At 41.2% G+C, this 22,711-nt stretch overlaps 1 protein-coding gene across 6 annotated transcripts in view; it reads right to left on the reverse strand.

The window, feature by feature from the left end:
- Nucleotides 1-22,711, reverse strand: part of nrxn2b (neurexin 2b) — a 784,571-nt gene that overhangs the window by 427,407 nt on the left and 334,453 nt on the right. For all 6 annotated transcript variants that reach the window (XM_065950814.1, XM_065950813.1, XM_065950811.1 and 3 more), the window contains 2 exons: nt 17,304-17,465; nt 5,823-6,261 (listed from right to left, as the gene is read on the reverse strand). In XM_065950814.1, the coding sequence (XP_065806886.1) occupies nt 5,823-6,261; nt 17,304-17,465 (601 nt within the window). The remainder of the gene's footprint in view (nt 1-5,822; nt 6,262-17,303; nt 17,466-22,711) is intronic.

A 22,711-nucleotide genomic window follows, 5' to 3' on the forward strand; every position in this document is an offset into this window, starting at 1 on the left:
TTGTTTCATGTGTAGCGCTTCCTATGTATCAACTAGTCGGAGGTACAGCGCCCTGGGTTCTTCTCTTAGAACTCTTGTTAATCTTATTACTATTATTGCTCCTTTAAGTTTATATGTCCTGTAATTAAACCTACCTTACCGTGCTTCCTCGTACACGAAATGAATTAAATGACTCTAGTGTGATGACATGTTTTACCTTTAAACACTGCAAATGTTTAAATTTAATATGCTTATTTATTAAACCAACCAAGAGGTGAATATGCATTTTAAAGTATTTATTGACAATTATCAATGTATTTACTTTTTAGTAAATGAAAGAAAACAAAACACACTCTCAGCACTCATTTAGAGTAAAAATACCACGAGGTAAATTAAATGATAGGCAAGTACCCTTTAAACCTGACTAATGGCCCTCTTGAGCCACCATACCAACACTCCTATGATACTTATCTAGTGGATCATCAAAATACCATGAGACTATTTAAACTGACCAGAAGAAATAACCAGCTATTACTAGTTCACTTTAAGTGCTTAAATCCGTTAGAACACATTAATACACTCTTAACACTTTAATGTGGGCCCACACAAAAATAACAAAAGCCGGCATGAAAATAAACAAAACCCTGTTGCAGGCCTGAATTGAGTTCGATGTAATGAAGGTTGGCGGACTGGTCCAAACCCGGTTCAGCCGTGCTGAAGAAAACTCCACTCTCTGTCAGTGGAGGAAGAAAAGTCTGCACCTCATCTCAGTGGCCATAAAGCAATGTCACCAGCCACTCTCAGCCGTGGCAATGAACAAAACAGAAAGGTAAAGCAGGAGGGAAACAGCGGGTCTCCCTCTGAATCAGTCCGCTCCCGCGACGCACTGTCCGTACATGCGCTAGCACAGAATTAGCATTCGGGCTAACAAGCAGTAGCCGAGGAGGTTACAGTTAACTTTCAAACAAACATATACTAAATAAAGCTGGTAGCTGTTTAGCACCTTACTAACGTTCACTTTATCCAACACTTAATCAGTTATTTAGCTCATGGCTACTCAGATAGGAAACACACCGCAGCGGTGTGAGGAGAGCTCACGTTCACCCCGCTTCTCTCGCTACTCTCTCCTGCTCTCGTCTTCTGTCCCGCCCCTCGACCAATCATTATTAAAGAAATGTGAGGTGTCTCTAAATTGACCCATTAGAGGAAGGTAACAAGAACACACACACACACACACACACACACACACACACACACTGGCTGTCTGGCTGTCTGTCTTGCCTCGTGTTGAGGGACGTACGTTTCAAACAAACTATCCAAACGTGACTTTCTTAAAGTGACATAGTTTATATTATAGTAACATTAGTGTTTCTACTAAACTATGACAACATTACTTTCTTAAAGTGACATCGCTTCTTTTGTAGTAACTGTGGGGTTTATACTACGATGTATATTTTAACTTTAGTTTACTTGATTTTAACTCTGGGATTTATCCCTGGGTTACACATGTATTATCTGTGCAGCAATTTCCTGAGACAAATTTATCTCGAGGGAGACGAATAAAGAAACCTTGACATTGACCGTGAACGTGACATTCGGGAAAGGAGCCAGAGGTTGGATTTGAACTCGGGCCGCCTGCTTCAAGGACTAAGGCCTCTGTACATGGGGTGTGCAAAATAACGTCGGTAAACACTTTCCTTTCAATAGTTAATTGTTTGTTTGATAATCTGGTGTCCTATTTACAGGACATTAAACAATAAGGTTTTACTTTAAAGTAATTCTGTCTGTAAATGACAGGTCACGACTATTTTTGTCCGTACACTTCTGGTTTAAAAAACAATCCTGCAGGTCAAAATGTTGAACCCCAGGCTTTAAAAGACGTGTTTAAAAACCAATCATCATGTGGGCTGCACATAAAGTGTAAGATAAAACATTTAAAAGACCTGTTTTATATTTATGTGATGAGATACACAGGTTTCACATCAGTTATGTAAACACTGGTGTGTATTTCTGTTCATGTCAGAGCATCAACCTTCGATGTTCTGATTGATTTTGAAGTGTGTTTTTAATGACTGTTGACATCGATTGAAGACGTGTGAGGTCTGAACAGCTGAGTTAGGGGGTTGGTGGGGGGGTCATGAGGTTTAGTGAGTGGGAAGGTGAGTAAATTGAGGGGTGGGGAGGCAGTAAGTGAATGATTTAGGGACAGAGAACACAGACGGGGGGGCATACAAAAGACACAGAGAATAGACGACTGTGTGTGTGTGTGTGTGTGTGTGTGTGTGTGTGTGTGTGTGTGTGTAATGTGTCTGTAACAGACTAAATGGAGGAGAAGGGAAGCAGAATGCAGCAGGGAGTGGGTGAAACAAAAGGCCCCCTCTCTCTTTCGGTGATTAACGACTCTGTCTTAATTTTCTATTAAAAGCCAATTACGGCGGCGGCGATGAGATCACAAGCGTGCGCGCTCACAGACACACAAACTCACAGTCTCTCATTCACATCCCGTCCTCATTATAAGACGTCATTAGGGGGAGACATAATGTCCAAGGTGCTTGCCCACCTACAGATGATTCATCAGACACAACACACTCAGGCCTGCAGATGTTTCTGTTTGTGCCCACATGGAGTCCAGAGACATAGAAACAAAACAAACAGGAAACACACATCCACAAAACCCACTGAAGGTGATTTCTGATATTTAAAAGTCAGGGCCCTTTATTCTCAGGGTGAAAGATTTTAAATTGCAAAAACGGAGAAATTGCTCAACTAGTTTGATACACCCTGCAGCTGCAAGGTAGACCTGCAACATACTTTTTTTTTCAAGGCGAATTTGCCTTATTGAAGTATTCCGACCAGTATTCCTACTATGTACTCGTATGTTACTGACAGATGTAAGTATGTTCACTGTTTTATAACATAAGAGAAAAGATCACAACAAATATAGACCCGTTTGTGAAGGTGAAATATTTCTTTTTCAAACCAGAAAGAACTGTGTTCCTCTTCATGGCCACCAGACCCCATTATCAAAAACTGTTTTTCTCCCGAGCAGATCACACAGATGTTGATGCAGAATGGACCTTGATCAAATACAAAAATGTTAAATTGTTATGGGACAAGGCTTAACTCAGGACAAACTCAACACAATAACAGAAACTAATCAGTCATGACGGTGGCACACCATCAACTCTTGTGTTTTTATCAAATAGACCGATTGTTAATGGAGTCTGGTGTCTTTGAAGGGAGGACTAAAAGCTGCTTCTGCTCATTAAAAGCTCCTAAAAAAAAGGTCAGTCTCTGCAGTAATCCTTGTGGTAATGTTGTCAGTCACTAAAAACAAATGAGCCTCTCATTAGAGAAAACAAGCTCATAGTGCATATTCTTTGATGTTGGATATTCCTGATTAAGATGAAGATTTACTTTTATTGATCCCTGCAAGGGGAAATTTCAGTTTTTACAGTAAGTCATGAACACACACATGTACAAACAGGATCCTGTGGACATGCACTAATGGAGAGCTGCCCACAGTGGGTGTTCCTGAGCTGATGGTGGGGAGGGGTTTGGTGCCTTGCTCAAGGGCACCTCGGCAGTGCTCAGGAGGTGATCTGGCACCTCTCCAGCTACCAGACCAACGTCCATATTTGGTCCGCACCGGGACTTGAACCCTCCGGTTCCCAACCCAAGTCCCTACAGACTGAGCTACTGCCGCCCTGATTAGCTACCTCTGCCCTGCATCAATGTGCTGCAGCCTTAACAGCCTGTTTTACAGTTTCCAGTTTAGGAATCGACAGGAGCAATTTTCAAAACTGAAGTATTTATTTTGTCCTGCAGGATTATGTTGCATTATTAACAGTAAATCTCACAGCTGCCAGATGAAGAGATGTACTTTATTCTTGTAAATTATGTAATTGAATGTTTTTACAATTAGTCTTTTCAACCCCCAAAATAAGGACATATGGTATTAGTTTTCAGATCTATATACACATTTAACAAATACAGCTAGATGTATCACTGACATCATGTTTTGATTAGCAGAGAGAGAGTTTGATGTTGCAGACAAAGCAAACTGAGCTCCCTCTCTGTGATTGATAATTTGTGACACTATGTCAGAAGTTCCAACCCAATGACCTCTTCAAGTTTGCCGTCTAAAGAAGCTCTCATAAAATATTTAAAAGGTTAATTAGAGCTTGTACACATTAAAGGAAGAATGTGAGACTTTTTGATCCACTAGATGTCACCGTTGAGCACCAGCATGAAACCAAAACTAACTTCTAAACTCAAATACTGAAGCCTCCACTCTCCTGCAGCCACACACCTCCGACAACTCTCCACTCATATCTGCTCGAAGGAGTTATCAAATGGAACGCAACATAAGTTAGCAGCATTACACTGCAAGCAATTTTGTCTATTGTTGTGTTAGCAGGCTAATGTTAGCACACTTCAGTTAGCGTGTAGCTTCACATTGCATGTAAATTGACACAGAATGACCTTCTTCTTTTATCTAGTTCTTGACTAAAACAGCTTTCATACACAAGGGGAGGAGCCGGCCGTCCCGTCCATGTAAACACGGCTCTGACAACAACACAGCCAGCGGGACTCGAGCTTCTCACATTTACACAGGATATACTGGATTTCTGCTACATTTAAATGTACATGTAAATTGTTGCACATTCTTCCCCTAAGTGCACGGTTAAGGTTTTTCAATATAATGTGTAATGTGTTTTTATTTGAGGACTTTTTTTATGCCTTTAATTAGAGATAGGACAGTGGATAGAGTCAGACATGGGGGAGAGATAGAGAATGACATGCAGGTTGAACTCTAACTCGGACCGCCCGTTTTGAGGACCACAGCCTCTGCACAGAGTCGGGTATGGCTGCATCCTGGAGCTCTCTCGTCAATGTGCGCTCGTCTGTGTGCTCTCGTCTCATGTGCTCTGGTGCCCCGCTCCTCCAGAAATTAACAACGGCAAGTGCGCTGGGTCAAGAAGCAGTTTACAAACTCGCGCATTAATTAATATTTACAGTCTATGATTAATTCAAACATTACCACCACGCCAAAAGAAGATAAGAGTGTAAAATGGAGTCATGCGCCCAAGGTTTACAAGAAGCCCAAATGAATGAATGAATGAATGAAAAGACGTTGAAATGAGTCACGCAGAGAGGAGAGTTAGAGCGACGTTTGTTTCAACAGCTGAACCAACGCTGCTGATTGAGCTGTGTGTTTATACATAACTCAAAAAGCACATATACATATAGAATGGCGAAATTGCTTATTTTTTCCTATTTTTGCCACAGTACATTTTTGTTTTTCCAGAATAAAGTCGTAAATTTACGACTTTATTCTTGCAAATGTATGAGTTTAATCTCGAAATTAAAAAAAAATAATAATAATTTTAACATGACTCTAATCCTCCATCATATATAAGCACCTAGTATGTTTGTAATATATCACATGTACACTACATATATTTTTATTTCCGGAGCTTTATGTTGAAAATTAGAAGGTCAGGGGGCTCGGCTTCATGCACACAGAGGAGAGCACACAGACGAGAGCAGCCAGGCTGCAGCCTTACAATCTACTCTGCACATGGGGCACACGCACTAACCACAATGTTACCAGCGGCCCACAAATACTGATTTTCACACCTTCTAAATGTTTCTGGGTGGAAAAGTAAAGTAAAGTAGTGTGACATAATTGTGAATGACAACAATCTGGATCTTTTTTTTATATAACTATTTTGATGGTGAGTTTGAATTACATCCAAAAACAAAGCAATAAAAAGTTAGCACATAAACAGTGTCATTTAGGATCAGCTGTTTGTCTTAACAGTTTAAGCTGCACTCACCTTTCCTCCCCTCTCTCTGGAAATCCACATGGCACCATTCCCCATCATTGACCTTCTTGTTGCTGGCCTTCAGCTTTGTTTTCCCAGAGCCCATATCAATCAGCAGGTACAAATACCCGTCCAGCAGCTCCATGGCAAAGTAATCAGTCTTCAGCTCCCTGCCGGGCTTCTGCTCCTTGGGTCCCTGAGGGCGCCCGTGGCTGAACAGCAGGAGGCCGCTGGGCTCTGTGGTGCGGAAGTCGAACGAGATGGATCCCGTCTTCTTGGTGTTCCACTTGGGCAGGGAGATGAAGGACTCGGGGGTCTCGAAGGTGACCGGGTCCAGGGCTGCGACGTCCTCGCAGCGGAACACCAAGTCGCCGTTGAGGGTTATCTTTGGGTCGCGCTCAATGGCCAGACGGGACAGCTCAAGCTTGAAGTCGTTGTTCTTGTACACCACCTGGAGAGCAGAGAGGAGAAACAACGGTTACCACGCTATAGTTGTGTGGTTTTTTAGAATGAGACAGGACAGTGGACAGATGTGGAAATCAGGGAGAGAGAGAGTGGGGATCGCCATGCGGGAAAGGAGCCACAGGTTGGATTTGAACCGCCCTCTTGGAGGACTACAGCCTCCATACATGGGACGTGTGCACTACCCACTGCGCCACCAGCGCCCTGAGTTGTGGGGACTTTTGATGGAGGATTTAATTAGGACATCTTGAATTTAAATATTGTATGAAATTGGACCTCGCCAAGGCCAAAATACAAAAAATGAGCTGCATCAGAGGAGAACATTCTGTCCATAATCATGAGAGCCTGCAGATGCATCCTAATTACACAAATTAATTTCAAGTGTCAGTTATAGAGGCTGCTGGGAAATCCTGTCAGCAAGTGATGAATCAGAAGATGAATAAAATGCATGACTTTTCTCCAAAGTCAATCATTTGAATTTGTCTAAAAGCAGCTGATACAACCTGCCTCAGAATCTGTTTTTTTTCCATCTGCAACCCACGATCCTTCAACCAGAAATTTAGGTCAGATGAGTGCTCGGTTAACTCGAGTTCCAGGATTTTGTACGGAAATCCTTCAACACTTTGAAGACTCAAACGCCGAGCAGCCACTTGGGGGCCGCAGAGTTGCCGAGGGCACGCTTCTATTGGCTCTACTGATGTCTGTGAGCGTTGATGTTGTGTGGGTGCATCAGAGGAGCAAACTCTTGATTTGCACCATGTGAAACTTCTAACTCTTGGACAAATCAATAAAGAGAACAAATTATTTGGGGGTTTTTTTGTGTACAAAAAACTGCGCCTTTAAAATGTCTCTACATGTGCACAGGGATGAGGAAAAAAAAAGATGAAAAGGCTCCGGGGGAACGTTGAGACGCAGAGAAGTGAACGTTGCCTGCAGCTTTTAATGCAAATGTCTGGAGCAGCCTTTGATGAAACACAGCTGTATTGTCTCAGCTCAAAGTGTGTGCCTCTGCCTCACTGTGTGCATTCATAATGGATTAAGTGCTAAAGGCATCGTAAATTATGCTTGTCTTTCATAGTTTTAAGCTTTCCTTTTATTTGTTGAACACTGCAGACATCGTTTTGAGAGGCCGTCCTCAAGGTAACAGTATGCAGCAGCCGAGGTTTCTGCGTGTGTGTGTGTGTGTGTGTGTGTGTTCTCTCCTGATTATAGCCCTCTTCACGCTCTCTCACACTCCCCCACACATACTCTGACAGGTAACTGAGAGAGAAAAAAAAGGATGTCTCTACATTTCTATCTTTGTTTTCTGCTGTAGTCTCAGCTGCTATAAGGATGTCTTGATATGGATAAGCCACGGGTTCGATCCCGACGGACGCCCTGATCTGTTAAATAGTGATCGAGTTCAGACACACCACAGAGACACACTCTCTTCATAGTCCAGGCTGAACTCTGTTTGTGTTTTGCATGCTTCATTGTGTTGTGAAAAACTGTAGAATGATATTATTACCACCGTTATAATGTATTTCCTGCCTTCCACATAACCATTGATTCCTGTTTTTTTGGAAAGATTTCACACTTTTTGAAAGATAACGAGAAAACAAATCTGTTCTAAATTACAACTCTGAGGTGTTAAAATAAAAAATATATATTTCTTAAATAATCCAAGCTGGTTTGAATCATAGACTGTATATACATGGATGTAGTCATGTCACTAGTTAGTTTCTGAAGCATATTTTTGAAGCCAAACGATGACAATCACCATATTGGAAATGCTGCTTAAACCTAACTATTGGTCATCTCAGTAACAGGCAAAGAGGTGGAGCTGAGGCGAGCCTTCAGCATCAGATAAGCAGTCAGATAAATACCACACCCAGTTATGCATCAACCCTATCCTTTGTAAACTAAAAACTGATGAGTAATGAAAACATTAAATACCTACAGCGTGTGCCGATAAAGACATTTAATAGCATTTTTTCATCTCTGCTGTCGAATGGACATTTATTAGGGGTGACTTCTGGGTCTTTTGCAGCCTGCCACAGGAGGACACTCGAGGAACTGCAGTTTATTTTTCTTTTTTTGCACTTTCGCATTAGCTTAATTTTTCAGCGCTGTAGGTTGCCATTAAGTTTGGATGTACACATAAAGTCATGCATAAATCAAGTAAATACAATGGAATGCTGAGTTATTTGAGTATGGTTCCTTATTTGTTGTGCCGGCTTGTTTTCAGATTTCAGCCTGTATCGGTCTTTGACTACTGAACTCCGCCTGCTACTGTCACTCCTGATTGTCTTTCCCTGTTTCTCTTCCAATCTTCTCTCATGTATGCACCCCTCTCTCTCTCTCTCTCCCTCTGCCTGTCCCTCTCTGTCGTAGTTAAACAGCACACCTACGCTCAGACTGAACCACATCTCCCGGGTTATTCTTGAACTTAAGCCTCCTTTGGTTATCTTCCATATTCACAGTGCCCTGCTTGCATGTACTGTACACCTTATAATGTAGTCATTAGCAGAGATTAGTCCTGGTAATTATCCATGATAAGGCTAAACTGGCAGTTAATAAGGCATGAGCTCGTCTGGCTTAAGGTGTAAGAAACAGAGAGGGGGAGGTAAAGGCAGTAGGAGAGAGGGAGGAGATCTGTTTTATTTTGTGTTTTCAGGTATTTATTTTTGTGTATCTATGTAGGTGTTATCCCTTGAGGCAGGAAACACGCTGTAGACGATAACTTTGACGATAACTTTGACGACTTTAACACCAGTAAAGAATCTGTAGTCGGGTAATGATGACTGAATGTGAATACCAGCCAGAGTCACGGCTCATTTTATGGGGGGCTAATTTCAGTTCTTTTTCCAACAGATTGAAAGACTGAAGGGGTCTCTCATGTCACCAGGCAACCAAGTCCCAAATTCATCAAACACAATCATGTGTTTCTGTTTTTTTTCTCTGCAAAGATTTGGTGAAAAGTAGAAGTCAGAGATCCCATTAAACTTAACGGTCAGATTATTCCGTCAGCATGGTAAAAATGACATGAAACTCAGTGTGTCTGGCTGAAAGGATGATCCCTAATGACACTGGAGAGGTCAAAATATGTCATAAATGAAGTAAGTTAATGACAGATGAAGCACAGAGAATGAAGAGATTTCTAATAAATGTGCTGTGGTATTTTTGTTACAGAGAATAGGAATCTGTGACCTTGACTTTTGACTGCTTCTTCATTCAAAATGAAAATCCAGACTAAGTCTTCTACTAACATTATTAAGAATGTTAAATATATACCATAAGGAATTCAGTATTTTCTAAATTAAGGCAACATTTCTAACATTTTGTGAGGTAGAAATGATTTTATCTCAGAGGATTGCTTTAGCGAGTAGCCACAAAAAGTCCATAATGGTGGTGATTTGATACCTGCAGGTGAAACGACTTCTTTTTTCACTGACACTCAGGTTGTTATTTGAAGTGTCTGACAACATTACACAAATAGGATCCCAGCAGAGACAGACCCTTTGTTGATGCAGATCTTTCTATTTTTTTTGTACACAGAACCAGATGTTCCATCACTTTGTTCAAAGTCACCAAATTCCATTAGAAAAAAAGAGCCTTGCAGACAAAAAAGGATCTGGTCAATGGTTGTGTGGTAGAAGACAGTGGATTGGTGAGGCTCTGCATCAAGTGAAGTTATTCAAGTGTCAAGGGGGCTTGTTGGTTGGTGCAGCATCATCACTAAGGTTTGGATTGTGCCTGAGCAGGAAGGCAACACTTTCCATCTATGTTCAAACCTTTACCTGTTGTCATGAGCTACGATTAGTGAGCGAAAGACTGAGAAAACAAATACAAGCAGCTGAAATCAGTTTCCTCCAAAGGGTGTCTGGGCTCAGCCTTGGAGATATGGTGAGGAGCTCAGATGTAAGGAGCCAGTTGAGGAGGTCCGAACATCTGATTGAGATGCCTCCTGGTCACCTCGCTTAGGAGGTCTTCCAGACCCGTCCCACTGGGAGGAAACCTCTGGGTAGAACTAAAGAGCTCGCTGAAGGGTTTATATAACGCCTCTGGTCTGGGAGTGTCTCAGGATCCCCATGGAGGAGCAAAATAAATCTTTGCTGGGGAGAGGGATGCATGGGTCAACATGCTTGGCAAGCATACTTGATTACTTTTATAGTTGTTTTTAGCTTGAAACTGCTGCTGCAGGGTAGATGTGAGACATGGTCTTTTTCATGGTGAAGATTCAGCATGATTAATTCGTTTGAATGCTAAAAGACTGCAGGATGAGCTATCTCATTAGACAAGACTACTAAAGCATGCAAAGGACAATATCAGCTATGTCCACAGCGGGGGCCAAGATCAACACAACCTGAAAGTTCCCCGCAGGAGCTTTAAATCCTGATGCCCAAGCTCCAGTGAGCCTGTGTACAAAATGTACTTTTTAAACATCCCAGCTATTTGGTAGGAGACTGAAAGGTCAACTCATCACATCTGCCTATAGCATGGTGTTGGTAACCCATATCAACATCTGTCCTCACAAACTGTCTTTCAACAAACTAATCAACACCAAACAAGGCACGTCTCTGAGATGTAATCTTTGAGTCCGTAATGCATGCAAACTGGCCGATTAGGAAGAAATGGAAAATCACAGCCACAAAGACAGATTATCATGACAGCTTTCAACATGTCACAGATGTCAAAGACTTCTGCAGTCAGAGGGATTTTGAGCAATCCAATGAGTCACTGATCAGGGTAACAATGAAGGCTTGCAGCCAGGATTAGATTAGTTTTACTTCAGCTGTGATTGGCTGTTCATGCTAAGTGTTCTTTAGCAGGATCAGAAGATTAGATAGCAGGCTGTACATGGCAAAAATGTTTGTTTTAACTCTGTAATTCATATACAAAATCTGCCACATCTTGTTTAAATGTAAGAGCTCAGCTAGGTTTGATCGAAGCAATTTTTCTTGTTTATTTAGGTAAAATTGTCCTAATCCAGCTCGTTGTTTAAGGTCAAGACTTGGAAATGCTTCTGGAGCCGTTCATTCAGTGTGTCACGATTTACCTTTTCAAAGCCACTTAAATAAAAAACAAGAACATATAATTAAAGGATGAGCACAGGTTACAAAATGCAAAAAGCATAGAGCGAAAATAAGGTGAGAAAACACAAAGAGGAGGTAGTCAGGTAAAAAAAAAAGATGGTGAATAACACGAGGACAATAAAGGTGATGATACAGAGACAGAACAATGCATGGGGGGGTACTAACGTGTGAGGCATGCAGGGACAGCTGTGGAAAATGTATCCTATAATCTGAGGCTTTGTACAGGACAAGAGACCCAGACAATTTACTCACAGTCAGGGGCAGCCTCTGTATAAATGTATGTGCTGACTCAGCATCCAGACAAAATATGCCTCTCTTTCATATCTTTGAGCCCTTGAGGCTGTCTGATTTTTAAACAGACATTTGTAATATGTCCTCCTCAGTTTTGGGAGGGCAGGTCTCCCCTGCTAAACCGAGGAGGCAAACTGTGCGCTGTCAGCGATGTCTGAATAAAAAGACCACTATTATGGGTTTTTTAAAAGTTTGATATTCTGAGCAGTGACATCACAGTCATTGTGTTTGTGATGTACTCTCAGGTGGACTGAACGCTGCATTGATTGATGTAACACAGGAGAGGGCAAAGGGCAAGCTTCACAGTAGATCTCTCAGACCACAAGTTTCAAATCAACGTTGACTTGTAGGTGGAGACGTGGTTGACTCCAGAAAGCTTTTTCGAGAGGTGGGACCATGAGGAAGCTGAGGATGAAAGGATGAGAGTCAAGAAGAATTTGGGAGAAAGAAAGGGGGAGTGAAAGAGCGAAGGCAAGGGTGGGGCGGGGAGGGGGGGGGCGGGCGAACGCATTCATCCAGTGCATGGAATCAGTCGGAAAAAAAAAATCAATTTTTAATTTTGCCTTCAGGGTGGCAAAGCTGGCCTACCAACAGCGCTACTGTGGACTTAATTACACAAAACTGCCCCCGAGAAAGGGAAGATGAGAGACAGAGAGGGGAGGAGAGCGGTGATGAGGGAGGTGGGAAGAGTGAGGAGGAGGAGAAGAAGAAGCAGGAGGAGAGAGAGAGAGTGAGAAAACGACTGACACGGAGGGAGGAGTGTGAAATTGGCGATAGCAAGGTCACTGTCTGGGAGGGAGATGGGGAGGCGGAGGCGGAGGAGGAGGAGGAGGAGGAGGAGGAGGAGGAGGGTAGGTGGAGGAGAGACAGATGGTGACGTGCAGGAGAGAAGAATTTGTGGAAACAAGACTGTGTGTGGGGGGGGGGGGAAGAGAGACCTGATTTCACAGCCCACCACTCTGACTGGGAGCTGAGAAAAAAACATGCATACATCACACAGCGTATGATCATGGCATGTGGGTGACTTTGAACACACACACACACACGCACACACAAACACACACACACACACACACACACACACACACACACACACACACACACACACACACACACACACGTAGGAGCACACACACACGGCAAATAAAAACTTCATAGGGCTTCAGAGCCTCTTTTGGTGCCTTTTTACTCGTCTTCTGCTGTGCTCTTCCTTTGGATTTCAGCTGCCTGGAGGGGGCCGGCCAAGCGTATCAAAGGCGTTTGACCACGGTGGCGGCATGAAAGCCTTGCCCCGGACCATAACACCACTGATAATCCGAGCTGTGCCACTGAACTTGCACAGGATGAAACACACCGCTGTCTACCCCCCGTCTACTTACTTTTTTTTTTTTTTTTGGAGCCACTACTACCACTCTACCTGCAGCCCTCGGTTACTCTCACTGCAGGTTGTCTCGGTAACTTTATGCCTGGTTCCCCTCTCTGGCTCCGTTCAGCTGATGTGGTCATTAGAGTTCGACCCCAGCTAGGAAGTCGAGCTCATAAGACTCAACAACAGCAGAACCGGGTAAGCTCAGGTTTCCAGGAAGCTGAAGACTGGATCAAACACTTTATCTCTCTCACCAGTAAGGGACCAAAACCAGAAGACTCGAGGGTCTGAATCCAACTATTTCATATAAATCCTGATTTGTAGAGGACTAGTGTTCCCTCAGGTTATTCTTTTCATAAATGCACAGGAAGTGTTTCGACCTTCATCCTGCATAACTAACATCCACACAATTAAAATTAAAATTGGCAAACCAAAGAGGTAATATATGATTTAGTTTAAATATATATTTTCTGCAATTTGTGTTGTTTTCCACCTCCCTTTTCTACCTCTTTCCTGGTTCAGAATGATGGAGGTTGTGCTAGCACTTAAAACTTGAAATCTGATGCTTTTGCTTGCAAATCAGGTGGCTCAACTAGCTGCAAAGCATGGATCTAAATTTATGAAAGGAGAAAGCTCCAGTCCACCAGAAAAAGGGATAAGAACATGATAAGATGGATGGTCTGGGAGCATGCTCCAAAAATCCTCCTTCAGTCTTTAATCAAGCTCCAACCTAACCATACAGTAGTTTATAAAGGCTTTGGTATATTTAAGTTGGTCATTTAATTCAATAAAAATAGATAACTGAACAAGTGGAGCTATAGAATATAGGAAAAGTAAACAGTACTGACTGCCTACTCTACTCCAACACAAATATCGACACACAGTCACTCGGTGGAGAAAAATAAATACTTGACTAAAATATTGAATTTAACAAGAGTTATCAATATGTCCTCTTCTCTACATCTTTTCACAATGTTTCTTTTGTACAATTTCTTATGTAGAATCACATCTGTGCTTTGCATAAGTCTGATGTTAAAGGAGCAGTATGTAACTGTGCTTTGTAAGAGGCGGGTTCTCTGAAAATCCACCATTTGTATGGTGTTGCAGCAGGCTGCAGGTTTCTTTCTTTGAATCTACACATTTCTTCTTTTACTTGTTCAGATTATCAACTTCATAAGTGAATTTTAAAACTGTCTCTTATGTTAACTGTGGTACTTTAAGTTAACTCATCAATAACCGTCCTTTATGGCAATGCTAGGATAAAATATTACACAGAGCGTAGTTTCAGGGGAAACTATGTTAGGGCGTCAATTACTAAATCACTAAAGTACTGTGTACAACTTCAGAATAAACCTAACACCAACAGAACAATATGGAAACGTATCTATCTAAACTCAGCCTCTAGGAAAAAGAAGAGAGGGTTTCATCGAGCTGTCAGCAAACGTATTTCCCTTGATTTGAGGAAAAACATCATTTTCAGATTCATACTTGACTTGACAAGGCTTTGAGACATGTTTTGCAGTGCTGACCCAAACTAAAAGTGAATAAGAAAAGAGCCGCCGCCCTTGGCAGAAGGTCAACCATGAATGCCAATGTTTGATGTTTGATGTTTTCTGTAACGCTTCGCCTCTCTGAGATGTTTGTCTGGAAGCTTTCTCTCCTTGCTCTCGCACACTCTCACCTTTCAACAAACACTTTTTACCTTTGCATTCCTTTCTTTGACTCTTGTCTGCACTGTGAAATCCATTAAAATGTCACTCACTGCTACATTTTTCATTGAACCATTTTCCCTTTTTCTATAACATAAATATTAAAGTTGCAGATTTAATTCATCTCTCCTTTGTTCCTTTGTTTTTTTTTCTGTTTAGCCTCCTCTCTTTCTACACTACAAACAGCCTTACACACTCTTGTTCTCAAACCATCTGCTCTGACATCCCGTTCCCAGGTCTTTACTCACACTGATTCATTTTCACCTCTCCTGTTAGCTCTCACCATTGTCATTTTTGTCCTCCACTGTTCACACCCATCCCCCCTCCCCTGTGCTCTGTCTGTACGTCGACTGTAAATCCAGCCTCGTGTTGATGAGAGCGAAGATAGTTAAACGCCTTGGGAAGTTTAAGACCCCACTGGGGATCCTTTCCGATAGCAAACCCAAATAATGAAAATGTAATTCTGCAGGCGTAATTAAGTTAGAGATAGGCCGATTACTGTGCGATCCATTAAAAGTGATGGCAAAAGTAATTACTTATTCAATCAGCGCGGGTTTTATGAGGAAATGCGATGGCACCATGTTGCGTCGCCTCTACACAAGTCATTACATTTACAAGGGCATAATACGTTAAGCAGTGATTGGTCCTCTTGGCAGCTTGTTAGGCCGTGAATTAAAACCCCGGAGGAAATATAAGTCTTTTTTTTTTTTTGTCAAAGATGTAAGAATAAAGTTTTTACAAGGCAACTGTCCTCTACATTTCCATCCACGTCTTTAAGTGGCTGTGCATTAAGAGTGTGTGTTATGAGTGTAAATCTGAATCTGTCTATTTGTTTGATGCTGAATGCCTGTGGAGGTGTTTGGTATGCAACGCTGTTAGCAGGAGAGGGAGGAAGTAAACACTCAAAAGAAGTTCAGGAAACTGTATGTTTAACACCTCCTACCATCCTGCATGAGAGTAAAAATCAGCACAGACTGATTACTCTCAAGTGGCTGTGTTGGGAGTCAACACAAATGTTTTAGTGTGGGAATGTGTGAGGATGACGTCTCAGTCAATCAGTCAAACATGTTGCATGTGTTTTCCTGCAGCTCTGTCATATATGTATATTTGTGTACTTTCCTCTGGCAATTTATTCCAAATAAACACACAAAAAAACATCTTTGCACTTCTGCTATGGACTAAATGACAAACTATGTTACTTCGGGTAAGATGACAAAGTTAACTCGTCTGTTTATGTGGTTTGCCCCAAATTTTCAGACATTTTCATGTTATTTGCCTTGTATTTACAGCTCATTTGAGTAGCTTTAGCTGGGTATGAAACAGACTAAAATTATCACAGATGCCTCTATAAGACCTACAAAAGCAAATATGACCACTAGAGAGATAACTGGCTATTTCTACTTTTGATTTCATGCCTGTTAACCCCTGCCGCAGGGTGTCAGACAGTCAGTTGACGTCATGCTTCTGAAACAGCCTGTTTGAAAATCTTCCACGCCAAAGAGTCATTGTGCACATTAGACATAACCATTAAAGACATGGGGGAGTTGTATTTGTCAAACCAGAAAATATTACTTATATGTACAGGAAAATACTTTTTAGAAGTGAAAAATCACCTTGCTATCCACAGGGGGCGCCAAAATCAACACAAACTGAAAGCTCGTCACAGGAGCTTTAATGAATATAATTTTCCTCTCACAGAAATGTACATGAAATTTGAAAATTTGCAGAACTTTTGCACTTGTTAAGCTGTTTGAAGCTGCACAGCAGTACATGAAATATCCTCCTGTTTTCCTTTCTGCCTGTATCTCATTATGCATCGGAAAGAGCGCCTACAAAAAAAAGAGACTCAAGTTGCAAATTGATATCACATTTTCAATTTCCTTTGTTTTGTTGCTTCGTGGCTGCAAGAAAACGTATATTCTGACACATACATGCATCGGGTTGTTTGTGTTTCACCTTACGCTGAACGCCAGGCCTGAAGCTGTGATAAATGTCTGAATAAGTGTAGAGAACCTGTCTCTAACTTCCTTTGACAAAATGCATCCAATGTCATTACTTAGACAATCAATGCTTTCCAGATTGTTCATTGCTTTAATAAAAGTAGCAACCATTAGGCCATTTGTTCTGATTGGCCACCCATCCTTTAGTAGAAGGTGCCAGTATTAGTAACTAATTATTCATTGTTTCAGGTATAACTTCTGGTGTGACCATATAGTTGATTTCCTATTAGCTCCAGGAAAAAAAGGATATATACCCATTGCCATGGATAATGCTAGTCCTAAGTCAGCAACAGGCAGCACCAGTACTAAACTCCAGCTAAATATAAGGATCAAGGTATATGTTGGACTGATTCAGTGGAAGCAGGTAACAGTTTGGCAAAAGAAAATGACCAAACCCTGTGAGCAGTCAAGGCATAAGCTCAGTGTGATATTTTTAAATTAGCTGCACCCTGCAAGCTGGAATCTGTTCCACTCTCCAGTATGAGGCAGGGAGATGCAATACAAAGAAGAGGCTGGGCATGGCTGCAAATTTGATGAGCTTCCAACAGAACATGGTCATAAAAACTGTCAAATCCCACAGAGCCACTCACGTCTTTGAGGCAGCCCATGAAGTTGTTGCTGACTGGTGATCCGGGTAGGTCGGCTGTATTGGGGCTCCCTCCGATGTAGAAGAAGTCATCGGAGCCCAACATGGTGTAATCCTCCTGGGTGTAACCAGTGGTGGTCAAGATACCATCCACTGAGATGGTCACCTGGCATAGGCGTGGCCCGAAAGAGACAGATAAGAGAGACAGGGATAGAGGAGAAAAACAATAGAGCAGGGATGGATAGGAAATCGAGAGTGATGAGAGTGTAGAGAAATTAGAAGAATGAGGAGGAAAAACAAGGAAGAAATTGAATTAAACACTGGTGATAGGTAGCGCTGTCCCTTACATGGTAGTGCTTGGTTGGTTTTCTTTTGGTGCAGGTCAGACTGGGGACTTTCACTCTAGAGTGCAGTTGCTAAGAGATCTCTAGTGCTGTGCTCGCTGTCTAAACTCTATCAGGAGTGGATGTGTTATAGAAATAGTGGAAGCAAGAAACCCATTTTTTTTTCAACTTGTTGCTATCGTGCAACAAATCTCTAAACTAAACCCTGAATTAAATGTTGCAGAAGTAAATCTTCCCTGTGATTTGAATAGCTTTTCATCAACAATCCTTTTACAAACCAGTCCTCACTCCAATAACTACCGCCAAAAATAAATCCTTTTTCAATACTCAACTGCCTCAGGTTTTCATCTTTTTGTTGAGTGTTACACCGCCTGGGCAGCACATTTGATAGCTAAGGGAACAAGCAAGCGAGTAGTGGAATCAAACACACAGCCGCGGGCAAATGGTATTAGATCGAGCACACTGAAATGTAGAAACAAGACTTACTATCCGCAACAATTAATTTAAAAAACGATTAATAAAGGGGGTTCCTTTGATAATCCTTACGGCTCATTTCTAAGTTTTCCCCACATTATTTTAGGTGAAATTGAATTTTGATGTCTGTAATATTAAGTATCAGAAACTCACATTACTGAAACAGGTTACTCTTGAACTGATCTGAAGCAAAACTTTATAAGATGACTTGAACTATTTTAGATGCAACCCTGGGTCCTACCTGGGCAGTTCAAAGAATTCCTAAACACTGAGTCCAATAAGACTTTACATTCCTTCAACACATGAGAATGCATCTCAAATACAGATACAGATTTCCTCCACTATGTGTTCTTTATTCCTGGACAAATATAAGTCTTTTTTGTCTACATTGCATTCAATAGACTGCAACAAATTGCTCGGCTTCTACAAGATGCTAATGAGTATAATTTGGCTAATTGTTTCTGCTATCAGATCTGCAGCTATGCCGCTCTGCCGACATCCTGACAAATAACGTTGTTTGATTTGGGACGGATTATTGCAGTGAGTGACCAATTTATTGTCTAATTATCCTAATTGAGCTGGTCTGGGCCAAAGTGAAGCACTCGTGTCTCTGATTCAACATCTGTTATTCTGCATGGATGTTCACTTTTTAACACTGGAAACTGTGGAGAGATGTGTACACAACCATCTGTTTTCCATTACCTGTGCAAACTCAGAAGTGGAGCTAGGGTAAATTATCTTCATTTCATCTGCGGTCCAACATTAAATTATGGTAATTTTGAATACGATTTTGCATTTGGAAGTCCTTAATGTTTAATGTTGGATCTTGAGGAACAATGTGATAATTTTCCACAGTTTTGCAGAGGAAAAAGCAAAAGACATCAAATGAATTTAATTTAAAGTTGAACTCTCTAAAGAACAAACCTGAAAATCTTAGCAACTGCACTCAACAGATCAGTAGCCCCAGCTGAGTGCGTGTCTTCTCCTTTTCTTAAAGGTTTTCATTGTTGAAGTGTTTTTTTTTTTTTTTTGTACTTCCCTTCTTAACAGGGCAACTCATTTTTATGTCTGCTGTGGCTAGTCGGTAGGAAAGAGCGAACATCGGTATATAGTGGTGGTGTGCTGGGGGTCATCTTTGAAGATCTCGGATGGGGCTTTTGCGGAAGCAACCTCCTGTAACTCATAGCGACAAAAGACAATTTACGTTTGGTAGATGAGGAGAAACAAGGGGACCGGGAGTCTGACGGCGAAGGGGATTTAACACGTTCCTACAGAATCGTATGGTACCAATGGGAAACCATCTACTGATGGCTCGACTTCATGCGGAAAAAAAAGCTATATAACAACTAATCGAAGGATAGAGATAAAAACCTGCAAAGTTTCTCAAATGTAAACGTTGGTAACAGCACTAAACAGTATCAATATTTTTATTGCCATGCTACTGGCTATCTCTGGGTTTTGGGGCCTTTTTTATGGAGGGTTGTTGATGGTATTTTTAAGGGTTTGATGCGCCCACTGAGGCTCTGAGGGACTACCATTGCTAGCTGCCAGACATCTCTGAAGTTCTCAATTTAAAAGGGATAATTGGAGATTTGCAATAAATGTTCCCCTTTCTTTCTCTTTCCCTCTCAATAAAACAAGATTACACTGCTGCAATGGGTCATCAAAGCTTTGAGTCTGAGCACTGTATCTATGATATGACTGCAGGAACCACAATTTATGAATTGATATATCGCTTGAACAGAGGTTAGACAAATACACCAATAAAACTCCAAAAGACAATATGCCAAAGATCCAAAAGAAACACATGTATGTTTGCCTAAAAATATGTAAAAGTAGAACAAACGTCCAAATGTTTCTTTGACGTGATTGGTTAATCATTTACAAGTGAGCTGGACTGGAGACTTGTTTTAATGTGAAGGATTACAAGCCTTTGCATCACTGGACAGAGGGGGTAATGGTTTCTGATTTTAAAAGTTGATAGTGGAGATACCCCGGTGCCCCTGGTCGGGAAGTAAGTGTGGATGAAATAAGCTTTTCACATCTCAGAATGGGAGATAGATTTTTCCGTTAAATGATTTACAAGAAGTCATACATAGAGAATTTGCGAGGGAAATTTTTTCTGCTTTTTCTCTCAAAAAATATTATTGTGGATATTTTACTCATCTCCAAGAGAAGTAGAATATCCAAGAGAGACCCTTTGGTGAAAACCTACAGCAGCTGAGTTTCACCATAATAAAGTCTAGATACTCTGGATCCACCTCTTCGGTATAGGGTAACGATGGTCAAGGGATAAGAAGCTAACATCAGGTGCTGAAACCGTACAGTCCCTCAATGTTTTGCTTTAAAAAAAAATGCCATGAGTTTAATAATTCTAGTATAAGCTCCCCAAGATATTCGACTATGGGCTCCAAGTGTGATTACTTTATACCTTATGGTAATGATAGCCTACAGGACAAATTCATTATTCCTAATGTGTTGTTTACTGTGTGAAAACAAATCTGTTTTTTGTCTTTAAGAGTGCCTGAGCTCAAGTTAATATTGGGCGTGGAAATCAGTCTTTGTGACAGTGTAATCACTTCTTTGTTCTTTTTTGTCACAATCCAAGAATTCATCTGATTTACACAAAAATGTGAATGGCTGGGGCGCGCTGGTGTCGCAATGGTTAGGGCGCGCGTTCCATGTATTGAGACTCTCGTCTCGAGCGGTAGGCTCACTTCCACCCGTGGCCCCCTTCCGCATGTCATTCCCCACTCTCTCTCCCTGGTTTCCGACTCTATCCACTGTCCTCTCTCTGAATTAAAGGCACGAAAAGCCCAAAAATTAAAAAAAATGTGAATGGCTGCTTTAACAAATTTCTATCTCAGCTTTTTTCTCCTTTTCAATGACATTTTAACTCTGTTGGATTCATTTCAAATAATAAATGGGCAAAATCTCAATGAAATGAATCTGGTCAAGAAATATCAGCTCATTCTTAAAAATGGGATTATTGGTTAGAAAACTAAACTGATCCTTTCTAAATCCAACTTCCTGCTCCAGTTGGATCTCTTTGTTTTTTATCCAGCTGCTCTTCAAATATCCTGTTTAGCCAGGTACACACAGAAACCAAACATACCTTCCTGCTTTGTGCTGAACTCTGTGTATCAGACAGAAATAGAAAACACAGACGGGTGCTGTTTACAGCTGAATGCACTGCTAAATGATTCACGTTGCTTGGTATTCAAATCATCAGAAGCATTTTATTTCGCCCATTCACATGCTCCCGTGGTGGGCGAATGGTTTCTGTTATGTTATTAACCTCCCATTGTATTCAATCAATTTGTTTTCTCTGTTATGCTTGTTACTCATATACCACCAACTGCCTACACAATAACAAAGCTTTTGTAGGGTATGGGGAAGTAGAGCTGCTCTCTGTGTGGAGCCCTGCGTAGTGCTTAGCTGAGCGTGTTACTGGCTCATAGACCAAATCTGGCTTTATGGTTGTGAGCTGGGGGCAACTGAACGCCCCATGAAGTACATCAAGTAAATGGGGGTCAACACGATTCCAACTGTTCTGGGACTATCACAGATCATTCTGAAATTGCACCAGTCTTATTGAATGCAGTAAAAAACTGCACCATATGATAGGACTAACCAAATCCTGTTTTTGGTACATTGTGTTTCATTTGAGTGAGTTTGAGTCCCAATCCCATTCTATTTACTTATAGACAAACATACTGAGTACAAAACCTGCATTAATGTATAATCAGATAAAGCCAAGAAAAAGAAAAAAATCAAGAATGTGACTGGGAAAATTAACATAAAGGCTTCATTTAATTGGAATAAGAACTTAAAAAGTCTGAGAAAACGGTATGAAACCTACAAAGTTGGCAGGATTGGTGTCATGGACAGTACTGTGCTAAAGTCTTTGGCTTGATTGGAAATGGTTTAATTTTTCAGGATGATGACAATCACAAGAAGGGCCTTGAGGTGTATGTTAGCTATACCAATACCAAAATGGAAAAGGGGATAAAAGAGGAATTTTATAATTATAAGTTTGGAAGGTATATGTTGTTAGGTCTTCGATACCAACAATGAAAAATAGTTTTGTCAGAAAAAAGTCTAACTTCCGATCATGTTTTACCTTTGATTCCCAAACGAGCTGGGAGTTTGATCGTCCAAATTTTCCTTCTTTCAGAGTCTGTGTTTCCTTTGCAAGCAATTTCTGTCTTAAACCACTAAGTACAGCCACCTACCTGTGCCTTCACATATTCATCATCGTTATCTGTCCAAGAGAGGAAGCAACATGCTTACCTTGAAAGTGAAGCACTTACCCTTGTTGGCATTACATTTGACTACTGTCAGAGAGCTTTATCAGGGGGGGAAGTGTTACAATATATTCAGTCATACAGTTGAAACCTCACATATAAAACATAATAACACACAGTGCCCCCACCCATTGGCTTAGGATAAAGCCAGACCAGGTGTACTGGCATGATGGTTGGATGTTGAAGAGAGTAAGAGAAAGATTTCTATCCAAAGTTGGACTTCAGTAGGTGTCTGGCAGCTTGTCAAAATGCAATGGCAGGGTGTATTTTTTTTAAAAAATTTCATT

This window comes from Labrus bergylta, chromosome 22, assembly GCF_963930695.1.
Source record: "Labrus bergylta chromosome 22, fLabBer1.1, whole genome shotgun sequence".
NCBI classification, from domain to species: Eukaryota; Metazoa; Chordata; class Actinopteri; order Labriformes; family Labridae; genus Labrus; species Labrus bergylta.